At 38.7% G+C, this 22,437-nt stretch overlaps 1 protein-coding gene and 1 pseudogene across 2 annotated transcripts in view; both read right to left on the reverse strand.

Moving 5' to 3' along the window:
- The window catches only part of CD96 (CD96 molecule), an 89,094-nt gene that overhangs the window by 22,079 nt on the left and 44,578 nt on the right, over window positions 1-22,437 (reverse strand). For both annotated transcript variants that reach the window (XM_027581788.1, XM_027581787.1), the window contains exon 8: window positions 15,797-15,889. In XM_027581788.1, the coding sequence (XP_027437589.1) occupies window positions 15,797-15,889 (93 nt within the window). The remainder of the gene's footprint in view (window positions 1-15,796; window positions 15,890-22,437) is intronic.
- LOC113918972 lies at window positions 976-1,140 on the reverse strand (annotated as a pseudogene).

Below are 22,437 nucleotides of genomic sequence, written 5' to 3' on the forward strand. Positions count from 1 at the left end.
AAAGAAGAAGGGGGTTAGAAGAAAACACTACTTTGTACAAAATGTCTTGCTTATATTAATTTGAAAACTGCCATGAGGTTAGATGAGAAGTTTCAAAACTTTCCTAGTCCATTTCTATTTCAGCTTAAAATTTTTTTTCACTAAAATTAAAAATTACCCCTTTATATTATCACTAGAAATTCAATTAAGTCAGAAGACAGCTCTGTTCAGTTCTGAGTTAAATGGAAGACAGAAACATGTTCTCTAAGAGGTAATTCTGGTTGGCTTCTCACAACATTATGAAGCAGAATGGGATCTCTTCACCCTTCTTTTGTTAATCAATTCCTCCTTTGTGCTTGAAAAAACATCCTTAACCCCCAGAATATTTACTGAGCTATCAATACTTACTGACAAAATATTTACAGAAAAATATCTTTAATCCCCAGAATATCTTACTGAGTTAATGACCATGTGTTATCACTGTTCCAGGTGATAGAGATACATCAGTAGACAAATCAGACCCCAAATGCCCTATGGGATTCACTTTCTTGTGGGGAGAAGTCAAACTAGTGCATTATACAGGATGTTAACAAATGTTGTGGGGAAAAATAAAACAGGGAAGGGGATAGGAAGTGAAACAGAGGAGGTTACAGTTTTAAATTAGCCCCATGGATAAGATGACGTTTGAACAAAGATTGGGAGATGGGAGTGTGAGCCATATGGATTTGGGGAGAAAGAATTTTCCAGGCAGACGGAAAAAGTACAAAGGCCTTGAGGTAAAGGCACCACTGACATGCTGTGGGAACAGTGAGGAGGCTAATTTGCATGAAGCAAAGTGAGCGAAAAGGAGAGGAGAGTAGTGGAAATATAAGAAACGATATAACACGAGAACTTTCAGGCTAACTTTGTAGATATTTGCCCTTCCTCACCACCCCTGTTCTTCTTCCACTCACATGACCATGATCCTGGTGGGTTTTATTTACATCAGTATCCATCACAAGTAGAAGTAGACACATAATTCTAGGGCTAGAGTATTTGTTTTTATTAAAACACACACACACACAGACACACACGACTTAGATAGACTGGTTAATTTTCAATTAGCAATAATCGCGCCTCGGATAAACCTCATTGGCTACGATACTGCCACTGCGCAAAGCTTACACTGGTTAATTAATCAACTACTGTAGGTTCCTACCATGTTCCAAGGGATTTAAGGGGACAAATAATACAATGTAACATTTTGACGCTTATGAATCAGCTACTATATTAGGTGTTTTCCATGCCTTGTCCCTTCTATTGCTCTTAATAATTCACTGAGGGAGGAACTACTCATACTAATGTTCTTCCTTTTCTTCTTTCTCTTGTTTTCCCCCATTTTCTCCAAGCACCCTCACCTTTGGCCATGCTTTCAGAACTCTGTTTATTATTTGCCAGTCCATCACACTGTTGCTAAGAACTACAGCTTTTCTGTGGATCATTTCAGTGGGTAAGCCATCACATCATGGCTGCTCATTTTCACAAAAGTATTTTATTAATTTAATTTTTTATCATTTTTTTTTTCATTGTGATAAGTGATGATAAACCCCATCATCTATTTTACCCATTCTCCCCACCCACCTCCCCTCTGGTAACCATCAGTTTGCTCTCTATAGTTAAGAGTCTGTTTCTTGGTTTGCCTCTCCCTTTCTCTATTGTTTCCTTTGCTTATGTGTTTTGTTTCTTAAATTCCACATATGAGTGAGATCATATGGTATTTGTCTTTCTCTGACGGACTTGTTTCGCTCAGCATTACACTCTCTAGCTCTAACCATGTTGTTGCAAATGGCAAGATTTCATTCCTTTTTTATGGCTGAAAGATAGTCCATTGTATATATGTACTACATCTTCTTTATCCATTCCTCTACTGATGGACACTTGGGCTGTTTCCATATTTTGGCTGTTGTAAATAATGCTGCAATAAACATAGGGATGCATGTATCCCTTCGAATTAGTGTAATTTGGTGAATACCCCATAGTGCCATTCCTGGATTGTAGGGTAGTTTGTTGTTTTGTTTTTTTTTAATTTGGGGGAGAATGTCCATAGTTTTCCACAATGGCTGCACCAAATTGGATTCCCACCAACAATGTTTCTTGTGTTTTTGATTTTAGCTATTCTGACAGGTGCGAGGTGATAGCTCATCGTAGTTTTTAAATTTCCCTCATGATTAGTGATGTTGAGCATCTTTTTATGTGTCTGTTGGCCATCTATGTCTTCTTTGGAGAAATCTCTGTTCATGTCTTCTGCCCATTTTAATTGGATTATTTGTTTTTTGGTATTGAGTTGTATCAGTTCTTTATACATTTGGATAACCCTTTATCAGATATATCATTTGCAAATATCTTCTCCCATTCAGTAGGTTGCCTTTTTTTGTTGACTGCTTCTTTTGCTGTGCAGAAGCTTTTCATTTTGATGTAGCATCAATAGTTTATCTTTGCTTTTATTCCCTTGCCTCAGGCTTTTATTTTTTAAATAAAAAGTGTCTATATTTAAGGTGTACAACATGATTCTATATATACATACATAGTGAAATGATTAGTACACTCACCTAATTAACATATCCCTCCTCACATAGTTACCATTTGTTTTTTTATATAATGAGAGCCCCTAAAATCTACTCTTAGCAAATTCCCAATATTCAACACAGTATTATTATAGTCATCACGCTGTACATTAGATCTCCAGACTTACCAATCTTACATAACTCCAACTTTGTACCTTTGACCAACATCTCCCCATTATCCCACTTCCTCACCCCAGTAACTAGTGTTCTTTCTACTCTTTGCTTCCATGTATTTCACTCTTTTAAATTCTACTGTAAGTGAGATGCAGGTTTATTTTTTTTAAGATTTTATTTATTTATTTGACAGAGAGAGATACAGTGAGAGAAGGAACACAAGCAGGGGGAGTGGGAGAGGGAGAGGCAGGCTCCCCACTGAGCAGGGAGCCCGATGGATGGGGGGCTCGGGGCTCGATCCCAGGACCCTGGATCCATGACCTGAGCCGGAGGCAGACGCTTAATGACCGAGCCATCCAGGTACCCCAAAGCAGGTTTCTTTTTCTGTGTCTGGCCTATTTCACTTAGTATAATGTTGTCCAGGGTCATCCATGTTGTTGCAAATGGCAAAATCTCCTTCTTTTTTAAGGCTGAATTACACACACACACACTTTCTTTATCCATTCATCTGTCAATGGAAGCTTAGGTTGTTTCCCTATCTCTTAGATGTGACTGATTCTCTCTTCTTTGTGTAATACCCAGATTAGAGATTATTGGATCATATAGTATTCTATTTTTACCTTTTTGATGAACCTCAAAAACTGTTTTCCATTATGTTTTTTATATTGTTTTCCATAATGGCTGCACAAATTTACATTCCCACCAAGAGTGACAAGAGTTCTCTTTCCTCCATATCCTCACCAACACTTTTTATCTTTTATTTTTTTGTAAAAGCCATTCTACAAGGTGGGGGGTGATGTCTCATTGTGGTCATGATATGCATTTCCCTAATGATTAGTGATGTGGAAGATCTTTTCATGTACTTGATGGATATTTGTTTGTCTCTTTTGGAAAAATGTCTATTCACGTCCTTTGCCCATTTTTAATGAGTTGTTTCTTGTTTTGCTATTGAGTTGAATGAGTTCCTTATATATTGTGGATATTAACCCCTTATCAGATATATAACTTAAAATATTTTCTCCCAGTGTATAGGTTGCCTTTACATTTTGTTGTTTGTTTCCTTTGCTGCACAGAAGTTTTTTAGTTTGATATAGTACACTTGTTTGCTTTTGCTTTTGTTGCCTAAGCTTTGGTGTCATATCAAAAATCTCAAAGCCAAGGCCAATGTCAAGGAGCTTCTCCCCTATGTGTTCTTCTAGGAGTTTTACAGTTTCAGGTCTTACATTTTAGTCTTTACCCTATTTTGAGGAGATTTTTGTGTATGCTGTAAGATAATTTCATTCTTCTGTATGTAGATATCTAGTTTTCCAAACACCAAAGAGTCTATCCTTTTCCGTTGTGTATTCTTGGCACCCTTGTTAAAAACTAGTTGACCATATACACTTAAGTTTATTTCTGGGCTCTCTATTCTGTTCTGTTGATCTATCTGTCTGTATGTATGCCATTACCATACTGTTTTGATTACTACAGCTTTGTAGTATAGTGAGAAATCAGGAAGTGTGATGCCTTCAACTTTGTTCTCTCTCAAGATTGCTTTGGCTGTATGGTGTCTTTTGTGACTATAAATTTTAGGATTGTTTTTCTATTTCTGTGAAAAATGCCATTGGAATTTTGATAAGGACTGCACTAAATCTGTATATTACTTTGAGTAGCATGGACAATTTAACAATATTAATTCTTCCAATCCATGAGCATCAGATGTCTTTCCATTTGTCTGTGTCTCCTTCAAATTCTTTCACCAACGTTTTTGGTTTTCAGTGTACAGGTCTTTCACCTCCTCACTTAAATTTATGCTTAAATATTTTAGTCTTTTTGATTATAAATGGGATTGTTTTCTTGATTTCCTTTTTGGATAGATCATTGTTGGTCTCACTGAATTTCTTTTAAAAGCTGAATTTTAATGGATAATGCAGAACAGAATTTTCAAATGGAGCTCTTTGTACCTTTGTTTTAGATGAGGTTCCAAAGACTAAGAATGATATTGTAGGGCAAGTCATCCTCACTTCTGCAGCAGAGTTCTAGACCACCTATAAAGGGCATGTGGAGTGGGTTCCATTAACTCTAGTCCATCATCAAACCCAAGACTATGCAAGGGGCAGAAGTAACCCAGGTGAAGATTTTTAAAAAGAGAGTTGTCAGGGTGCTATGGGTCAGGTCCCCTCTCATAGTGGGGGAGGGTAGGGGAGAGGGTGAAAGAAGAATCTGTCCCCTTATCTTAGTCCAAGTGAAGTGTGGTTTCAAGAGAACCACTCAGAGCTGTTGGCCTATGTGTCCTGGAGTTTGGGATGAAGAGGACCAGGCCTGACTCAAGCTGAAGAGACTACATTGGGAGCCTATGCTTGACTAGTAGTGTTGAATGGGCATAGAGAAGAGAGATATGGCCATATTGGAGAAAAAGAGCATTTCCCTCAAATAGGAGGCCAAGGTGCATGTTTTCCCAGACAAAACAGGATGCCATGAAAAGAAATCTCACCCAGGAAGAATATCTACAGGAACAAAAAGCTCCTAAGAGAGAGACCTCCAGAAGCTCACGGGCTGTAGGCGGATAATAAACATAAGATTGGAGGAGAGGCATGGCCTGCATCAAGGAGACAATAGCCACAAGCCAGTCACAGACTTCTGAGAAATCTGCCAGAGTGCCCTATGAGGTCAAGATGGCACATTTTTTATTCTCCTCATCTAGAGGGCACTTAGGTCAGATTACAGTCAGCCTGAGAAAAAGGTCTTTTCCTACCTACCTCTCTCCTCTTTCCACATGATATGACCCCGAAAGAGAGGTCCAAACCAATAAACAGGGGTGGAGGAGAGGATTGAGCGGGGAAATCAGAGACATTTCTTCCACCCCTCACAGACATAAAGCACACAACCTCACATCCCAGGCTTCTGCAGCTGAGGTACACCCACACGTGGTGGGCAGGAGAGGGTGGGAAGTTCTGGATCAAATTAATTTTTGCAAGTTTTGACATTATATTTGACAAGCTTTTTAAATTATTGACACAAGTCTGTTCTTGAATCTGAAAGGGACCAGACAACATTTATTGTATGAAAATCACCAAAAAAGTCTTCAGAGGCTCAGAAGGAATTATTCAAGAGAGCTCATTTGGACAGGGAATAATGGGGAAAAGAAAACTCTTTTTTTGCTCATCTACCCAGTTCAGCTTATTTGTTCAACTAGACATAAAGGTAGAAGTTATTTGTAAGTTTAGGCTGCTGCTGTCAGAGTAATCTGGTTTGTCAAGCTCAATTGTCCAAGACTTTGCCTTATTTCTAGGTAAAACTGAACCTGAAAATTTATTTTTTCAAGTAGTAATATTTTTACTTGACCTTCCACCCGTTGACATAGTATCTATCCACATAGCCACCTAGTTTCCTTGGCAAATGTGTAAATTATACTCCATCAATTCACCTGCAGCACAAAGAACCTTTAAATCCATAATGACATAAACTGGAGCACTGCACTTAAAAGAATATAGGCCATCAACTACATCTAAACATATCTGTGCCAGCTTCATCAACCCCTGATGTCAGGATTAGGTGGATATTGACCTTCAGACCAGCATAAAGGAAATATATGGTGTGAAATCTTGATCTCGGCACAGGACTGTTTGCCCAGGGGAGGCAGATTATTTGAGGAACATGTGCTTACCGAATGGCTACGGCAATGTGTACTGCCGGATTACTGGTCTAGAAAGGATTTTCAGGACTGTCCCCCTCCCCGGGGTGCAGGGTGGTGGTAGAAATGACAGTAAGCAGGACAGAGCTCATCACACGTGGGGTGTGTTTACAGACACTCAGTAATTCACGAAATGAATGCAAGAATAGGCCATCCAATAGCTTTTCTCCCAGAGCTACCTTGTTTCAAAGAGGGAAGACTGGATAAACAAAAACTCAAAATAAACTCGTCATCAAGAAAGCTACCCTTGACTTATGGGTGACAGGTATGCAAAAAAAATGAGAAATTCTTTAACAACCTGCAACATCACCCCAGGTGCAAGGTGGTTGGGAAGATGTAATGACCAGAATTTCCCAGGATTAAAGCAACAGCACTGGAGTTTTGTGTGGATTCTGTACATATCCTTGGGCAATTAAATTATTTTATAATAATTTTGAGAAGGGAGGGGGTGATGAATGGAGGAGGCCTTTTTCTCCAGCTTATTTCTGACTGAGGAAATGTTAGCCCCACTTCTGGAGGCTGCATTTCTCAGAAAAAACACTGGTCCAGAGAAGAGAGAGATTAGTATAGGCACAACTGTCATGTTGACCTTTTCAGATTAGCTATACCAGCTTCACACAGGAATGGATTTATTTTGTGTCTAAAGACATTTATTGAGCACCCATCGTGTCCTGTCAGAGACAGCAGGACTCAGGCTCTGAAGCTCGTCCAAGTTCCATCTTGGATCTTGCACTTTTTGCATGACTTTGGTTAAGTGATCTAACCTTTTTGTGCTTCAGTATCTTCATCTGTAAAATGGGGATAATAATTGTGCCTATAGCATTGTGTTGTTGGGGAATTAAATGAGATAATACATTTACCAGTTTAAAATGGAACCAGGCACATCAGAGGCACTCAAATACTAACAGATATTGTTAATATTATTGCTTAATACTATAATATAATCAAGGGAGTTGGTTAAAAATTTAGATAATTACTAGAAAAAAAAAAGCTGGTATGATAGTCTTCTAAAACCCTTTTATTTTTCCCTCCTATCTAGGCAGACAATGCTGAGTCTTCGGGTGTAGCACTCTTCATTTCTATATATGCCCCCTCAAGTTCAGACCCTTATCAGTTAAATCACTTAATATCTGCCCCATTCAGTTTTCTTGCTCTCTGTTCTTACGGCTACCACTTATCATACACACCACCTCTGTTTCACCCACATTTTTCACATACTCACAAAGCCACAATGCCTCTTCATTGGCATTCTGTTCCAGCCCAAATCCTTAGCCCATAACTGAAGCTCACCTTTACCGGGCTCCACCTCACATAAGCAAGCCATGGCCCTCCCAACTAGCACTGGCAGCACTCACCCTGCTCGTGTTCTCATGCCCGACACTCATTTTATTTCTTTATTCAGGACGATAGTCTAAAGATCCATCTCTCATCTTTCTTCCATCTGTGTCTATATTTCCTTCCAGCCCTCTGTGTAGACTTCCCTGATTCCACCCTCCTCTGTTCCCAGCACACATCTACTTTGGTAGACCAGCAGGCTTTCTCTAGATCCCGCTCTTACTTTAAAACCCAACATCCCAACCTGCAACTGATCTTCTGATCTGCTTTCTCCTTGTGATTTATATTTGACAATCTTGTCCAATGGCATATCTTCCAGTGTAATCCCCCAGCCATTCTGACATGCTTTCTCATAAATCAGTAGTTTTGTTGCATCCCCTAGGCAGCTGCTTCCTTCAGTCTGTACCCTTCAGTGTCTGATGCCCACCTACTGAGCATTAGGTGTCCTTACTTGTAGAGCTAGCCAATGATTAGGGCCAGACTGGACCTGGTATTTTATCTGAAGTGTTCAGGAGTGGAAAGATCTAGACTGTGAGGATCAGCCAAAGCTTTAGAGAAGGCTAAATATCAAAACTAACACCATCAGATCCAAGGGTTCATGTGCAGACATAAAAATCGGAGGCAGAGCCCAAAGACCTGTGGCATGGTGGGCAGTGAAATGGGAGGGTAGGCAAGTAGGTCATGCTAGAGTGTGAGCTCTGTTCACCTGGGGCCCTTGTCTTGTTCATCACTGTATCCCAGCACCTCTAAAATTCCAGGTACCTTGTAGGCTCTCAATGTGTATTTGTTGAATGAATGAATGTCTTAGATGATTGCCACCATCAGGGCTGGCATTTCTGAGATCTGTTCTGTTAGTGTTACACACCCTGAAGCCAGTTCAAAGCCAAAGTTAGAAGGCATAGGGCACGACTCAGAGCACCTGGAGCCCCTGAGTTATGGATTGCCCCACCTGAGATTGGTCAGGTGTCTCTGATTGTTCTATCCCACCGGCCTGCCTTATCTCCCCATTTAGCTTCTCAGCCTCGTCTTTTCCTAGGACAGTGCTGCTGATGCAGCTGGGACTCAGAAAACACCCACTGGGGAGCCTGGGTGGCTCAGTCCTTAAGCCTCTGCCTTCGCCTCAGATCGTGATCCCAGGGTCCTGGGATCAAGCCCCACATCTGGCTCCCTGCTCAGTGGGAAGCCTGCTTCTCCCTCTCCCACTCCCCCTGCTTGTGTCCCCTCTCTGGCTGTCTCTCTCTCTGTCAAATAAATTCAAACAAACAAACAAACAAACAAACAAAAAAGAAAAAAGAAAACACCCATCAATTCAGGCGGAATTGCGCTGCGCTCCCTGGGTGGTAACTCTTACAGTTTGTTATGTTATAAGGTTCTCCTTCTCTAATCAAAGAATATTATTTCCATTACCTTACATTTATTTAAAAAATATCCTTTCGCTGAGGAAGAAAAAAATACTGGATGTTTGCAGCAAGACATGTAGCTTAATAATTATGACTGAATTATATACTGTATTCCATCTTAAGAGTTTGGAATGAAACCACAGCCTTTTGAAGCTGGTTTCCATGACATGTTCCATCTTGCTTCCTTTCTTAAAAGAACACAAAGGGTGAATCCTTTTAGCTTCTGAGACATGAGGCAGCCAGTCATCATGTGATTTAAAATTACCTTCCAGATTTCCAAGACAAAATTTGGATTTTTCAGTTGTAATTCGATGTTTATTCTAAGAAAATAAGTTTTATTTAGCCTAAAAGAGCCATTAATTTAACATCTTTTTGACATTTTAGACTGAAAATTGTTCCAAACATAATTTGTTACTATTTTAATAGAGGTCTAGATTTTGTAAAGTGAGAAACAGCTACTCTTATACCTGAGCTTTGATCTAAAACAGTGTCTCAATCTCGGCACTTTTGACATTTTGGACCAGATAATTCTTTGTTGTGGAGGCTGCCTGTCTTGTGCTATATTATATGTAGCATCCTTGGCTTTGGCAGGTAGCAACACCTCCCGCCCAATTGTGGCAACCAAAAACGTCCCCAGACACTGCCAAATGTCCTTGGGAGGGGGGCGGCAATATTTCCCTGCTGAGAACCACTGATCTAAAACAGTCTTGAGGTTTAGTGTGGTAGGATCTTTTTTTTTTTTAAAGATTTTTTTTATTTATTTGACAGACAGAGACACAAGAGCAGGAACACAAGCAGGGGGGAGTGGGAGAGGGAGAAGCAGGCTTCCCGCTGAGCAGGGAGCCAGATGTGGGGCTCAATCCCAGAACCCTGGGACCATGACCTGAGCCAAAGGCAGACACTTACAACTGAGCCACTCAGGCACCCAGTAGGATCTTATTTTAAGGAACTCTTGTGACTCTCCAGAAATTTCCCAACCATATCATTTTAGTGTAATAGTAGATCAAGTAACATTTTCTTCCCTGCTTTTTAACAAATATGTTCATTTGACTGTATTCTCTTTCCCTAATACTAGAGCTATTTTATATTGCCGGCTCCTTAAGGTAACAAATGTTCTTTTCCTTTCCTTAAATTTCTTCACAGAAATAAGAGTGGTATTTGGTCTGATGGACGCATTTAATGTATGTCAACTAACCCCGTGGAAAACACAGCTAGAAGAAACTCATTTCTGCTTTCAATTGGTAGAAGGTTAATGTCATGAGGGCATAGCTGTTTTCTCTTTTGGTCACTGTTGTATTCCCAGTACCTAGAAAGATACCTGGTACATAGTCACGGCTTAATAAATATTTGGTAAATGAATTATATCACTTCCTTTCCAAAAAATATTTATTGGGCTCCCAGCCCCATTTCCTAAGGGATAACACTCAGAATTCTTAGGCTGGAGCTTAAAGCTCTCTTTATTCTGCATTTTCTAATACTTTTCCCTGCTTCTCTGCTACACAACCCCAGCCCCTGACCCAAGCTTATCTCTTAATATTTTCTCAAATTCCCACAAACATCCTTGCTAATGCACAACTACTCACTTTGTTCTCTTTGCTTAGAATGTTTTTTCAAGCTCTCAACTGAGTCAAATAAACGCAACACATACTTAAAGGGTCAGTCATCTTATTTCCTCTCTTTGGTATCATTTCCTGGCTCCAAGAACCCATAGGGACATCTCCTTACTCAAAGTCCAAAATTTTCTGGTCTGCACCTCTCCTTGAGTATTTTAATTCTATAAGATGCAGCACCTTTCACCTTACTATTTTGAATTATCATTTTCATGTGCACCTATCATCTCTTTCCAAGTACACTGCAACCTTTTTGAAGGCAGAAAGTACACTCTTTTTATAGACATCATGGAGTCTATTAAATGATGATTACATAGTGAAGGAACAGTATTCTCATTAATTCTTTTATTCATTCATTTATTCAACTAGTACTTTTGTGCATCTACTCCATGCTGGGTGTATGTCCCCTGTCCTCACAAAGTGTTCAAACCAGTTGGAGAAACCCTGGTATCGAATGTGGAAAGAACCAGATTTGAGTCAGAAGACTTTGGTGTGAATACTAACTTTGCCACTTACTAGTTGTGTGGTCATCTCTGTGACTTCATCTGGAAAATGGGGGTGATACTGCTTGCTCTGCCTACCTCTCATAATAAAGATCAAACCGTACTGCATTTTATGTGCAAATTTTTCTAAATGACAGGATACGGTAGTTTTAATTTGTCCACAAATTCTTTGATACTCTTCCCTTCAAGAAGTGGAGCCTAATTCTCCTCTTCTTGAGTCTGAGCTGGACTTAGTGACTCGCTTCTAACAGGTGCAATAAAGCAAAATGATGTTGTGCAATAAAATGGCAGTGCAACCTTTGTCTTGGTTACTCTATTTCTTGAATTACTTGGTCTGAGAGAGGGCAGCTGTCATGATGTGAGAAGCCTTATGGAGAGACTCAAATGGTGAGGAACTAGGGCCTCCTGACAACATGCTCAAACTTGGAAGCAGAACCCTCAGCCCCAGTCAAGCCATCAGATAACTGAAGCCCCAACCAGCCCCATTTGACTATAACCTCATGAAAAGACCTGAGCCATACCATCCAGCTCAGCTGCTCCTGACTTTCTGACCCCCAAATCATGTAAGACAATATATGTTTTAAAAGTTGCTAATTTGGGGGTAATTGGTCAGGGAGAGCTGGATAATATGTAGAGTAGTAAAGAGATTTAAGGTATTATTTTTTTACTACGCTAATATTTGTTGAATGAAGAATAACATAATCTACTAGAGTTTGTTGCTGAATGATGAGTTAGATGTGGAAGGAAAAGCAGTTTCCAAAAAAACTGCAAAGCATTAAGAACTAGGAAAAATCAGATAGATGTAAAATTTCTGATGGGTGATTTGCAGACATTTCTCACCCTGCCACATGCTTCATTTTCTGAGAGGTATCAACCTGTGACAGTGACTGCAGGCTACATGCCAAAAGGCTACAGGCTGAAAGAACTGTTCATTTCTCCTGACTGCTTTTGTTTTATTTCATTTTCAGTTCTCATTTTGAGCTAAAATTGATAGTTTTAATTAAATAAGAAATGAGAACTGTACTTCTCCTCTACATAGAATATACTTTATTTTTATACTAAAGAAAGTAACCATGGTTCTTTGTTAAACACAAAGGCTATAGACATGGGATTTATGATTTGTTTGCATCATTGTGACCTTCTGAAAGTCACTGCTATCCCTTTGCCATAGTAACACTGACCCAGCCTAGCCTCCATTATTAATAATGCCACTGGGAGGCTGAATTCATAGTCCTCACTAGTCAACTTTGTCAAAATTAATTTGAACCAGAACAAATTTAAATTTAAAACTATCTAACTACATCTGGTCCACAGGATGCCCATTTATAACCAATTTCTTAAACACTCCACTGAGAACACAGTTGTGGAGGAAGACTGTCAATTTATTAACCTATTTAATAATAAATACAGAATTTAAATTTCTCACTGCATATTTATTGACCCTAATTTTGCCAGGGTTTCAAGTGAAGGGCTTTGGAAGCTATGTTAACTCTTTAAAGCTGTAAGAATAGTACTTAATATGTTTGCCTAAAATATTATAGATAATAAAAGAGCATGAATCATACAAATTTACTGAACATGTTTTCTTTATCAATCTGCTTGGTTAAAGGATTAATAGCTCATGGAAAATAAAACAGTGTAGTCACTAGTTGAAGATGACATGCTACTATATATAGAAAATCCTAAAGACTCCACCAAAAAAACACTAGAAGTAATAAATGAATTCAACAAAGTTGCAGGATACTTAATTAATATCCAGAAATCTGTAGCTTTTCTATATACTAATAAAGAAGTCTCAGGAAGAGAAATTAAGAAACAATTCTGTTTATAATTGTACCAAAAAAACAAAAACAAAAACAAAAACAAAAAACCCCTAAGAATAAACTTAACCAAAGAGGTGAAAGACCTGTATTCTGAAAACTATAAAATACTGATGAAACAAACTAAAGATGACACAAATAAACAGAAAGGATTCCATGCTCATTGAATGGAAGAATTAATATTGTTAAAATATCCATACGACCCAATGTGATTTACAGATTCAGTGCAATCCCTATCAAAATACCAACATGGTTTTTCACAGATCTAAAACAAATAATACTAAAATTTGCACACAATCACAAAAGACCCTGAAATAGCCAAAACAATCTTAAGAACAAAGCTGGAAGTATCACAATCCCATTTTTCAAGCTATACTACAAAGCTATAGTAATCAAAACAGTATGATACTGGCACAAAAACAGATACATGGATCGTGGAACAGAATAGAAAGCTCAGAAATAAACTCATGCTTATATGCTCAATTAATCTATGACAAAGAAGGCAAGAATATACAATGAGAAAAAAAATCTCTTCAACAAATAGTGCTGGGAAAACTGGAGAGCTACATGTGAAAGAATGAAACTGAACCATTTTCAAACACAGAAATCAACTGAAAATGAATTATTGAAGATCTAAATGTGAGACCTAAAACCATAAAAATCCTAGAAGAGAACACAGGCAGTAATTTCTCTGACATGGACTGTAGCAACATTTTTCTAGGTATGTTTCCTAAGGCAAGGGAAACAAAAGCAAAAATAAACTATTGGGACTATGTAAAAATAAAAAGCTTTTGAACAACAAAGGAAACCATCAATAAAACAAAAAGTAAACCTACTGAATGGGAGAATATATATGCAAATGATACATCCAATAAGAGGTTAATATCTAAAATATTTAAATAACTTATAAAACTCAACACCCAAAAAACAAAAATGGGCAGAAGACATGAACAGACATTTCTCCAAAGAAGGCATCTAGGTGGCTAATAGATGCATGAAAAGATGCTCAACATCTCATCATTAGGGAAATGCAGATCAAAACCACAGTGAGATATCACCTTACACCTATCAGAATGGCTAAAATCAAAAACAGGAAATAATTAATGTTGGCAAGGATGTGGAGAAAAAGGAACCCTCATGTACTGTTGCTGGGAATGCAACTGGTGCAGCCGCCATGGAGAACAGTATGGAGGTTCCTCAAAAAATTAAAAATAGAACCACCCTATGATCCAATAATCGTGCTACAGGGTATTTACCAAAAAACCCCACAAAAACACTAATTTAAAGGGACATGTTGGCAGTGTTACTTACAATAGCCAAACTATGGGAGCAAAGTGTCCATTCACCCAGATGAATGGATAAAGAAGATGTGATATATATAATGGAATGTTATTCAACCATAACAGAGAATGAAATCTTGCCATTTGCAGCAACATGGACAGAGCTAGAGAGTATAATGCTGAGCAGAGTAAGTCAGTCAGAGAAAGACAAATACCGTATGATCTCACTTGTGGAATTTAAGAAACAAAACAAATGAACAGAGGGAAAAAGAGAGAGAGAGACAAATCAAGAAAGATTCTTAACTATAGAGAACAAACTGATGGTTACCAGAGGGGAGGGTGTGGGGAGATGAGTGAAATAGGTGATGGGGATTAAGGAGTACACTTGTCATGATGAGTAGCAGATGATGTATGGAATTATTGAATGACCATACTGTACACCTGAAATTCATATAACACTGTATGTTAACTAACTGGAATTAAAATAAAAACATAAAAAATAAAATAAAATAAAGAACTTATACAATTCAACACCAAAAAAAACAAATAATCCAATTTAAAAAAATGGGCAGAGAACTTGAACAGACATTTTTTCTACAGAAGACATACAGAGAAATGCAAATTGAAACCACACTGAGATATCACCTTATCCCTGTCAGAATGGCAAAATCAGAAAGACAAGAAATAACAAGTGCTGGAGAAGATGTGGAGAAAAAAGAACCTTTGTGCACTGACAGTGAGAATGTTAATTGGTACAGCCACTGTGAAAAAGTAGTATGAAGAAAAAAATAAAAAGTGAAATACCATATAATCCAATAATTTCACCACTGGGTATTTACCCAAAGAAAATGAAAACATGGAATTTGAAAAGAGATATGATAGGTACCCCTATGTTTATTGAAGCATTATTTACAATAGCCAAGATATGGAAGCTACCCAAGGGTCTATCAATAGATGAGTGGATAAGGAAGATGGAATTTTATGCATCCTTAAAAAAAGGATGAAATTGTGCTATTTGCAACAACATGGATGGACCTTGCGGGTATTATGCTACATGAAATGAGTCAGACAGGGAAAGACAAATACCATATGATTTCACTTATATGTGGACTCTAAAAACAAACACAAATAAACAAGCCGAATCAGACCTATAAATACAGAGAACAAACTGATGGTTGCGAGAGGGGAAGGGGATGGGGAATGGGCAAAATTGGTGAAGGGGAGTGGGAGATACAGGTTTCTAGTTATGGAGGGAGTAGGTCATGGGATGAAAGGCACTGCATAGGGAATACAGTCAGTGGTATTTTAACAGTGTTGTATGGTGACAAAGACAGTGGCTACCAGTGTGCTGAGCACAGCAAAACACAGAGCGTAGCTGAAGCACTATGCTGTACACCTGAAACTAATATAACATCGTGTGTCAGCCATACTCAAAAAAATAATTAAAAAAAGAAAGTAAGACTGTGAGAACATTCTTACTTGTAGGAGATACGCTGTTGACTGGAGAAGGTCGGGTGCTAAGGGTTGATGTGACAACATCAAGCAGAGGACTTGCTGAAGGGTTCACTGAGCCTGAAAAGATGAAATGGATAATAATGATGAACAAAATATCATAATAGAAAGATGATGTGTTGACTTAATATCCCCCACAACTTTATCTATTCATCTCAGAAATTGTTATTGAAGGTCTGTTAATGCAAGGCCGTGGGATATGGTGGTGGAAGACATCAGGCTGTCTTTAAGGACCAGACCTTAGGTAATAGGCAGGGAGCCAGGCAATGTGTTGAGTGGAGGGTACCACAGGGATGCAAAGAAAGCTTCATGGAGAAAATAACATTTAATCAAGCCCTGGTAAAACAATTACAGCAGCTAATATTTCAAAGTATTTGAAAACTAATCATACAATTTACAAATCCGCAAGCCTGCTAAATTTTATTGGCAAGAGTAGAAATGATGATGTAACTATCCAACTGGAAGCAACATCAATGAGCTGAAGATTAATGGTATTATTACTGCCTTTTCTAAAATGCTTGTTTTTGTCAGAAAATTTTTATCTGGCTATAACTTTTCTCTCTCTGTGTGTGTGTGTGTGTGTGTGTGTGTGTGTGTGTGTGTGTTTGTGTGGGCAGGTAGGGATGAAAGAGAGGCTAGAATATATTATTTTATCATATTATACATTTATGTCAGTTCCTTAAAGCTCCCGTTATTGAACTGTAAAATAGCCCTATTAGCAGTATAAAACAATTTACAGATGCCAGAAGGATCTATTGACTTTAGGAAGGCCTGGGTTAAATACTGTTAAATGATTTGGAGGCTAGGGAATTTTGTGATTTTCTAGATCTAATGACATTGGGTATAGTGTCACACATCTGATAAGCTATGTCAATTATTTGGACATTTAATTGTAAATTATACTCTTGGCTCTATTCTATAATTTATTTTAAGAGAAAAGTATATATTATATAAATGATGTCACCTGATAGCACATAGCACATTGGAAGGGATTTGTGTTTTGTAATCGAGATGTATCTATGTTTTCTTTTTAGTGTTGGTCATGTTGTTATTGCTGTTGGCTGTAGGTGATGCTTACAGCTGGCTCTGACTTGTTATCATATAAATGATCCCTTGCTATTAAGCTCTGAGGAAGTAGGTGTCGGGTAGGGAGAAAGTTCCTGGAGAGTATACAAGTAGGTTGGTGAGGAATGACCATTCTCTTCCACCCATACCATCTGAAACATGTTTGAACACTTCAGCATGACATTCAAATCTGATCATTATTTTCCTCCCCCCATTACACTTCATTTCCCGATGCTGCCTATCATCTTTTACATCTCAAATCATACCCTCAATCCAACGGGTGATATTTCAACCCCATCTCCATGGATTCTTGCTTTGTGTGCATGCTGCTTCCTTATACTTTCCCACCGCAAACGGCCTGGAATGCACCTTCTCAAACTTGAAGAATCCCAGGGATCTTTGTGATGTGCTCATAGCCTTAATGTTTAACTTAGCAAAGGCCTTAGTACTCTACATCATCAGTATACCCCTCAAGAGAAGTGATTGTGTTGCTCCTCACTGTATTTCTGGTTCCTGGCAAATGCAAGTGGATGAATGAATGCGTATGGATTCCTTCTAAACACTGAAAGAGAGAAGACCAACTTTAAGGACATATCTGACAGCTCGTGCATAATAAGCATCATCTTCCAAAGTAGCAACTTTAATAAGCACGGACCTGGAAAAATAATGCCTAGGTGTTTTTCTCTGTAGATTGATTGGAACAGAGGGTGGCAAGCTATGGCCCACAAGTCAAATTCCACCCACTGCCTATGTTTGTAAATAAAGTTTTACTGGAACACAGCCATGTCCATTTGTTTATGTATGTCTATGGCTGTTTTTGTACTACAATGGCAGAGCTGAGTAACTGTGATAGAGACCGTATGGTCCACAAAACATAAAATATTTACTATCTGGCAGATAAAAACAGAAAATTTTTGCTGACTCCTGGAAAAGAAGTTGTTGATAGGTTATGCTTAATCCTAGATTTTGACAATGGGAAACATTTATTTTTCATTAATTGAATATTTTTATTTTATGATATTATTCTGCCATATTTTAACATCACACAGCTTTGTAATCTGAGGGGTTCTTGGCATACATATCCTTACAGTGTATTAGGAAGTTGCTACTGCAAGATTTGTATTTTAAGATGAACTCTTTGCCCAGTAACAAAAATGATGCATAGCTTTCAACATGAAACCTGCAGCCAAAAAAAAAAAAAAAAAGGTCCTTCTGGTTTCAGATTGTCCTGTAAAGTAGGAACTCTGCCTTGGTCAAGACAAAACTCAGGGGTGTAGAAAGAAGTGGCTAAAACCTCACAGAAAAACACTATTTCCCAAAACTCAAAAGCAGAATTTAGCAGAAACATGTCAGCCAGTTTTTAGACCATTACATTTGCCATCGTGTTGTAAGGGATTAAGCTGCTGGCCTAAAGCAACTTCATCTGCTCCTGAGTGTGTCCCCTCTGCAGCTCAGGACCACCCTCATGGGCAGCAGTGGCCAGGTGTCTGTCTGTCCTACAGGGCAGCTGGTCAGTTCTAGGGCTTCCTCAGAGCTCAGATCAGCCCTTAGCTGGTCCACCTAGAAATGAACCAAACTCCAGGCCTTGCCAGATCCTTGCTTCTCAAAATGTGGCCCGTGGCTTCTCTTAGGAACTTGTTAGAAATGTAGACTCTCAGGCCCTGCCCCTCCACCTGGACTTAGTGAATCAGAATCTGCTTTTTAACAAGATCCTTGGGTGATTTCTATGTATATTAAAGTCCTTAACTGATCAATCCTTAACTGATAAAGTCCTTAGGATCCCTACGATCAGTCAGGGTTTGAGAAAAATCATGAAATAGGAAGTATTTGTCTGGCATATTCTGCCTCAATATTCAATGGTTCTCTTGCCTCACTACTGAGATATCCCTTTTTAATCTTTCTCCATATCCCAGAATATACATGCACACTCAAACACATATGACTCACTAACCCCTAACTCTCTCTCTATCCCACATGGAAATCCATTTAATGATGAATAATAGCTGAAGATGGCAAGGACATTACCCACCCCAGGGGGTATTTGCACTCAACTTTTGTTTTAATATTTTTTTAAAAAATCCCCTCCACCTCAGAACAAAACAAAACAACTCTTTGTATATGCCAAAAAAACTGACCTTACAGTGCTACAATTTTATACATTCTGATAAGCTAGGCTAGCAGTGAAGCTACTTTGGCCCCTCCTGCTAACCTAGTAGTCTTTAAACTTTAGCAAATGCCTTTAGGCCATGTGATTGATTCACTTTCCTTTGAATATCTAGTTCTTTCATTCTTTCCTAGGAAGAACAGAGCACTCCTATACCTTCTGAAACAGGAAGCAGACCCCCTTGCACAGCCCCCCAGCACTGAGATCACTGAGACAATCTCTCTAGTTGGGACCACCAAGTCTGCACATCATCAAGAAATGTTAAAGACTACTGCACTCCCTTACCAACTAACTGCCCTGAACCCCTTTAAAAATCCCTGGGCCAGGCAGAAACCTTGGAGTTGGCTTTTGGACAAGAGTCTGCCTTCTCCCCAGTTGGCCAGCCTGCTGAATAAAGCTCATATTCCTTTCCAATCAAAACTCCTCTTCTGAGTATTGGCCTATTGAGCTAGGGGCAGCCAAACATGGGGTTTGGTAACAGCAGGGTAGGATATTTTGGAAAGAACTTTTTAAAAAATATATTTATTGTTTAATCACAGGAATCTGTAGGCTTTGGTCACTCAAACAGCTGCCTGATGAGCCACTGATCACCCTATCCTGACCCCTCTCCTTTTCTGAGTTTACTAGAATAAGAATCACTGAGCATTTGAACTTCCTGGGAGACTGTGAGGTAGGTGGGGAAGGAAGCATCTCGGAGGACTGTTAGCTTGCAGGCCTCCAGCTCTTCTCTGGGAACAAAGGGGAGCAAAAGCTCCTCTCCTCTTACTAAATCTCCTTTTTGCTCTGTAATATTCTCAGAATTTCTCTACTTTAGATTTTTCTTCTGTATTTTCATCTCAATATCTGTCAACAATAATGGCTTGATAAAGCAATAACTCTTGCACAAGGCATCAGAAGTTTTCCCAGAGTTCATAAAGCACCCAGCAGTACTACCACAAGCAGAAAGAATGTTTGGAAGTAAGTGTTTAAGAACTTACAACAAGTAAGGGAGTATGATCCAGTGATGACATTGCTTTCCAGAGTCTCAACTGTTATCTTCTGAGTCATTCCCAAAGATACATGCTAGAATGTGACTAGAATGTAAGCTATAATTTTGGGAAACTGAACTCTTCAAGACTTATTGGCTTTAATATTTGATCATAAAGGATAAAAATTCATTTGGCACTTTAAAAATAACCATCTGCTCAGAACCTAAAATTATATTAGATCAAGGGCTGTCCTGTAAATTGGAATTATGGTGTGCTTTGGGTATCAGGATCAGTGCCCTTCCTTATTAGCCTAAAATTATTATTTTCTGATCTTAAAACTTAGCATAATTCAAGAGAATGAGAAGACAAGCCACAGACTGGGAGGAAAATATTTGCAAAAGACTCAACTGGTAAAGGACTATTTTTCAAAATATACAAAGAACACTTAAAACTCAACAGTAAGATAACAACCAGCCTGATTAAAAAATGGGCCAAAGATTTTAATAGACACCTCACTAAAGAAGATACATTGATGGCAAATAAGCATATGAAAAGATGATTCACATAATATGTCATCAACCAATGCAAATTCAAACAACAAGAGATACCACTACACAGCTACTAGAATGGCCCAAATCCATAACACTGACAATATGAAAAGCTGGTGAGGATGTGGAGCAACAGGAACTCTCATTTGCTGCTGGCAGGAATGCAAAAATGGTATGGTCACTTTGGAAGACAGTTGGAAGGCTTCTTACAAAACTAAACATACTCTTACCTACAGTCCAGCAATTGTATTCCTTTGTATTCATTCAAAGGAATTGAAAACTCATGCCCACACAAAAACCTCCATGGGGATGTTCACAGCAGCTTTATTCATAATTGCCCAAACTTGGAAGCAACCGAAATATGGTACATGCATGAAATGGAATATTATTCAGTACTATAAAAAATAGGCTATCAAGCCATAAGACAACATGGAGGAAACCTAAACGCGTATCAGGAAGTGAAAGAAGCCAATCTGAGAAGGCTACATACCGTGTGATTCCAACTGTATGACATTCGGAAAAGGCAAAACTCTAAAGACTAAAAAAATCAGTGGTTGCCAGGGGTTGGGGTTGGGGGCTAACGGATGGATAGGTGGAGCACAAAGGATTTTTAGGGCAGTGAAAATTTAAGGCTGTTTGAAGCCACTGATGGGTACATGTCAATATACATTTGTCCAAATCCATAAAATATACAATACCAAGTGTTGAACCATAAGGCAAATTATGGATTTTGGGTGATAATGATGTGTCAGTGTAGGTTCATCAGTTGTAACAAATGAACCATTCCAGGGAGTGAAGCTGATAGAGAGGGAGAATATTCATGTGTGTGGGAGGGTGTATAGGAAATCTCTGCACCTTCCTCTTTTGCCGTCAACCTAAAACTGCTCTAAAAAAAATAAATAAAATCTTTAAACCAAGAAAAGCTCAGTTTTAGCAACAAAAAAGATTGGAATTTCAAACATGGTTCTGTCTGTGGTGGGATTTAAGGAATTTAAGGTTGTTTGGTTTTTAGCTCATGTCCCTAGAGTCTGCCAAAGTTACTGGCAAATCTGTGTGAGAACCAGTTACCTTTACCCTGTTCCAAGCCTGTAGCCCTTAACTGTGTCCCGGCTTCTAGAAAGGAAGTGCATTTATTTCTGAGGGAACTAGACAGAGTTGAGTGTGGATGTTCCAGTGTAAACCCATGACCATTTCCGAGTTATTAACTCAGAGTTCACAGGGAGATGTGTTTGTGTGTGTATAGATATACACACACATAGGCAGCATTATAGGCATGATGCCACTGTCCCAGATTCAGAATGGCACCGGCTTCTGAATAGTGGGGATGGATTTGCACTGAGTCACATACCCTTCCCATCCAAGGCTCCCAGGAACCAACTGCCTGCATTTGTGAAAGGGCTGGGTAGGACCCAACATGCAGACAGTGGCCTTGAAACAAAGGGAAACTTTCCCTTATAAGCTATCCTGGGTTTTATGAGTATGTCACAGACTACAGTATCTCTGAAAATAGGAAGGCGGTAAAAGATGTTAATGGTCCTGCAGCGTTGTAATAATGGCTAACAAATCTGCTTAAGTATTTCTTTACTGTTATATATGCATGTTTGATAGTTGTCATTACAAACTTCTATTTTTTATAGGCAATCTGTTGTCGCTGTATTTGCTGAGACATTTGTTCACATCTTTTATGCAGTAAAATCTCTATTATTTGGTCAGGTTTAGAGTAGTGAATATTCTGATCAAATATTGTGATAAGTAGAATGATCCTGCATATCAATTTTCAAGTCATAAAAATCTTCAATGTGCCAAATTCTGTGCTTCAACCTAGGGGCATGAAAATCATTAGGATATAGTCCTTATCCTCAC

Source organism: Zalophus californianus, chromosome 1, assembly GCF_009762305.2.
Source record: "Zalophus californianus isolate mZalCal1 chromosome 1, mZalCal1.pri.v2, whole genome shotgun sequence".
Classification (NCBI taxonomy): domain Eukaryota; kingdom Metazoa; phylum Chordata; class Mammalia; order Carnivora; family Otariidae; genus Zalophus; species Zalophus californianus.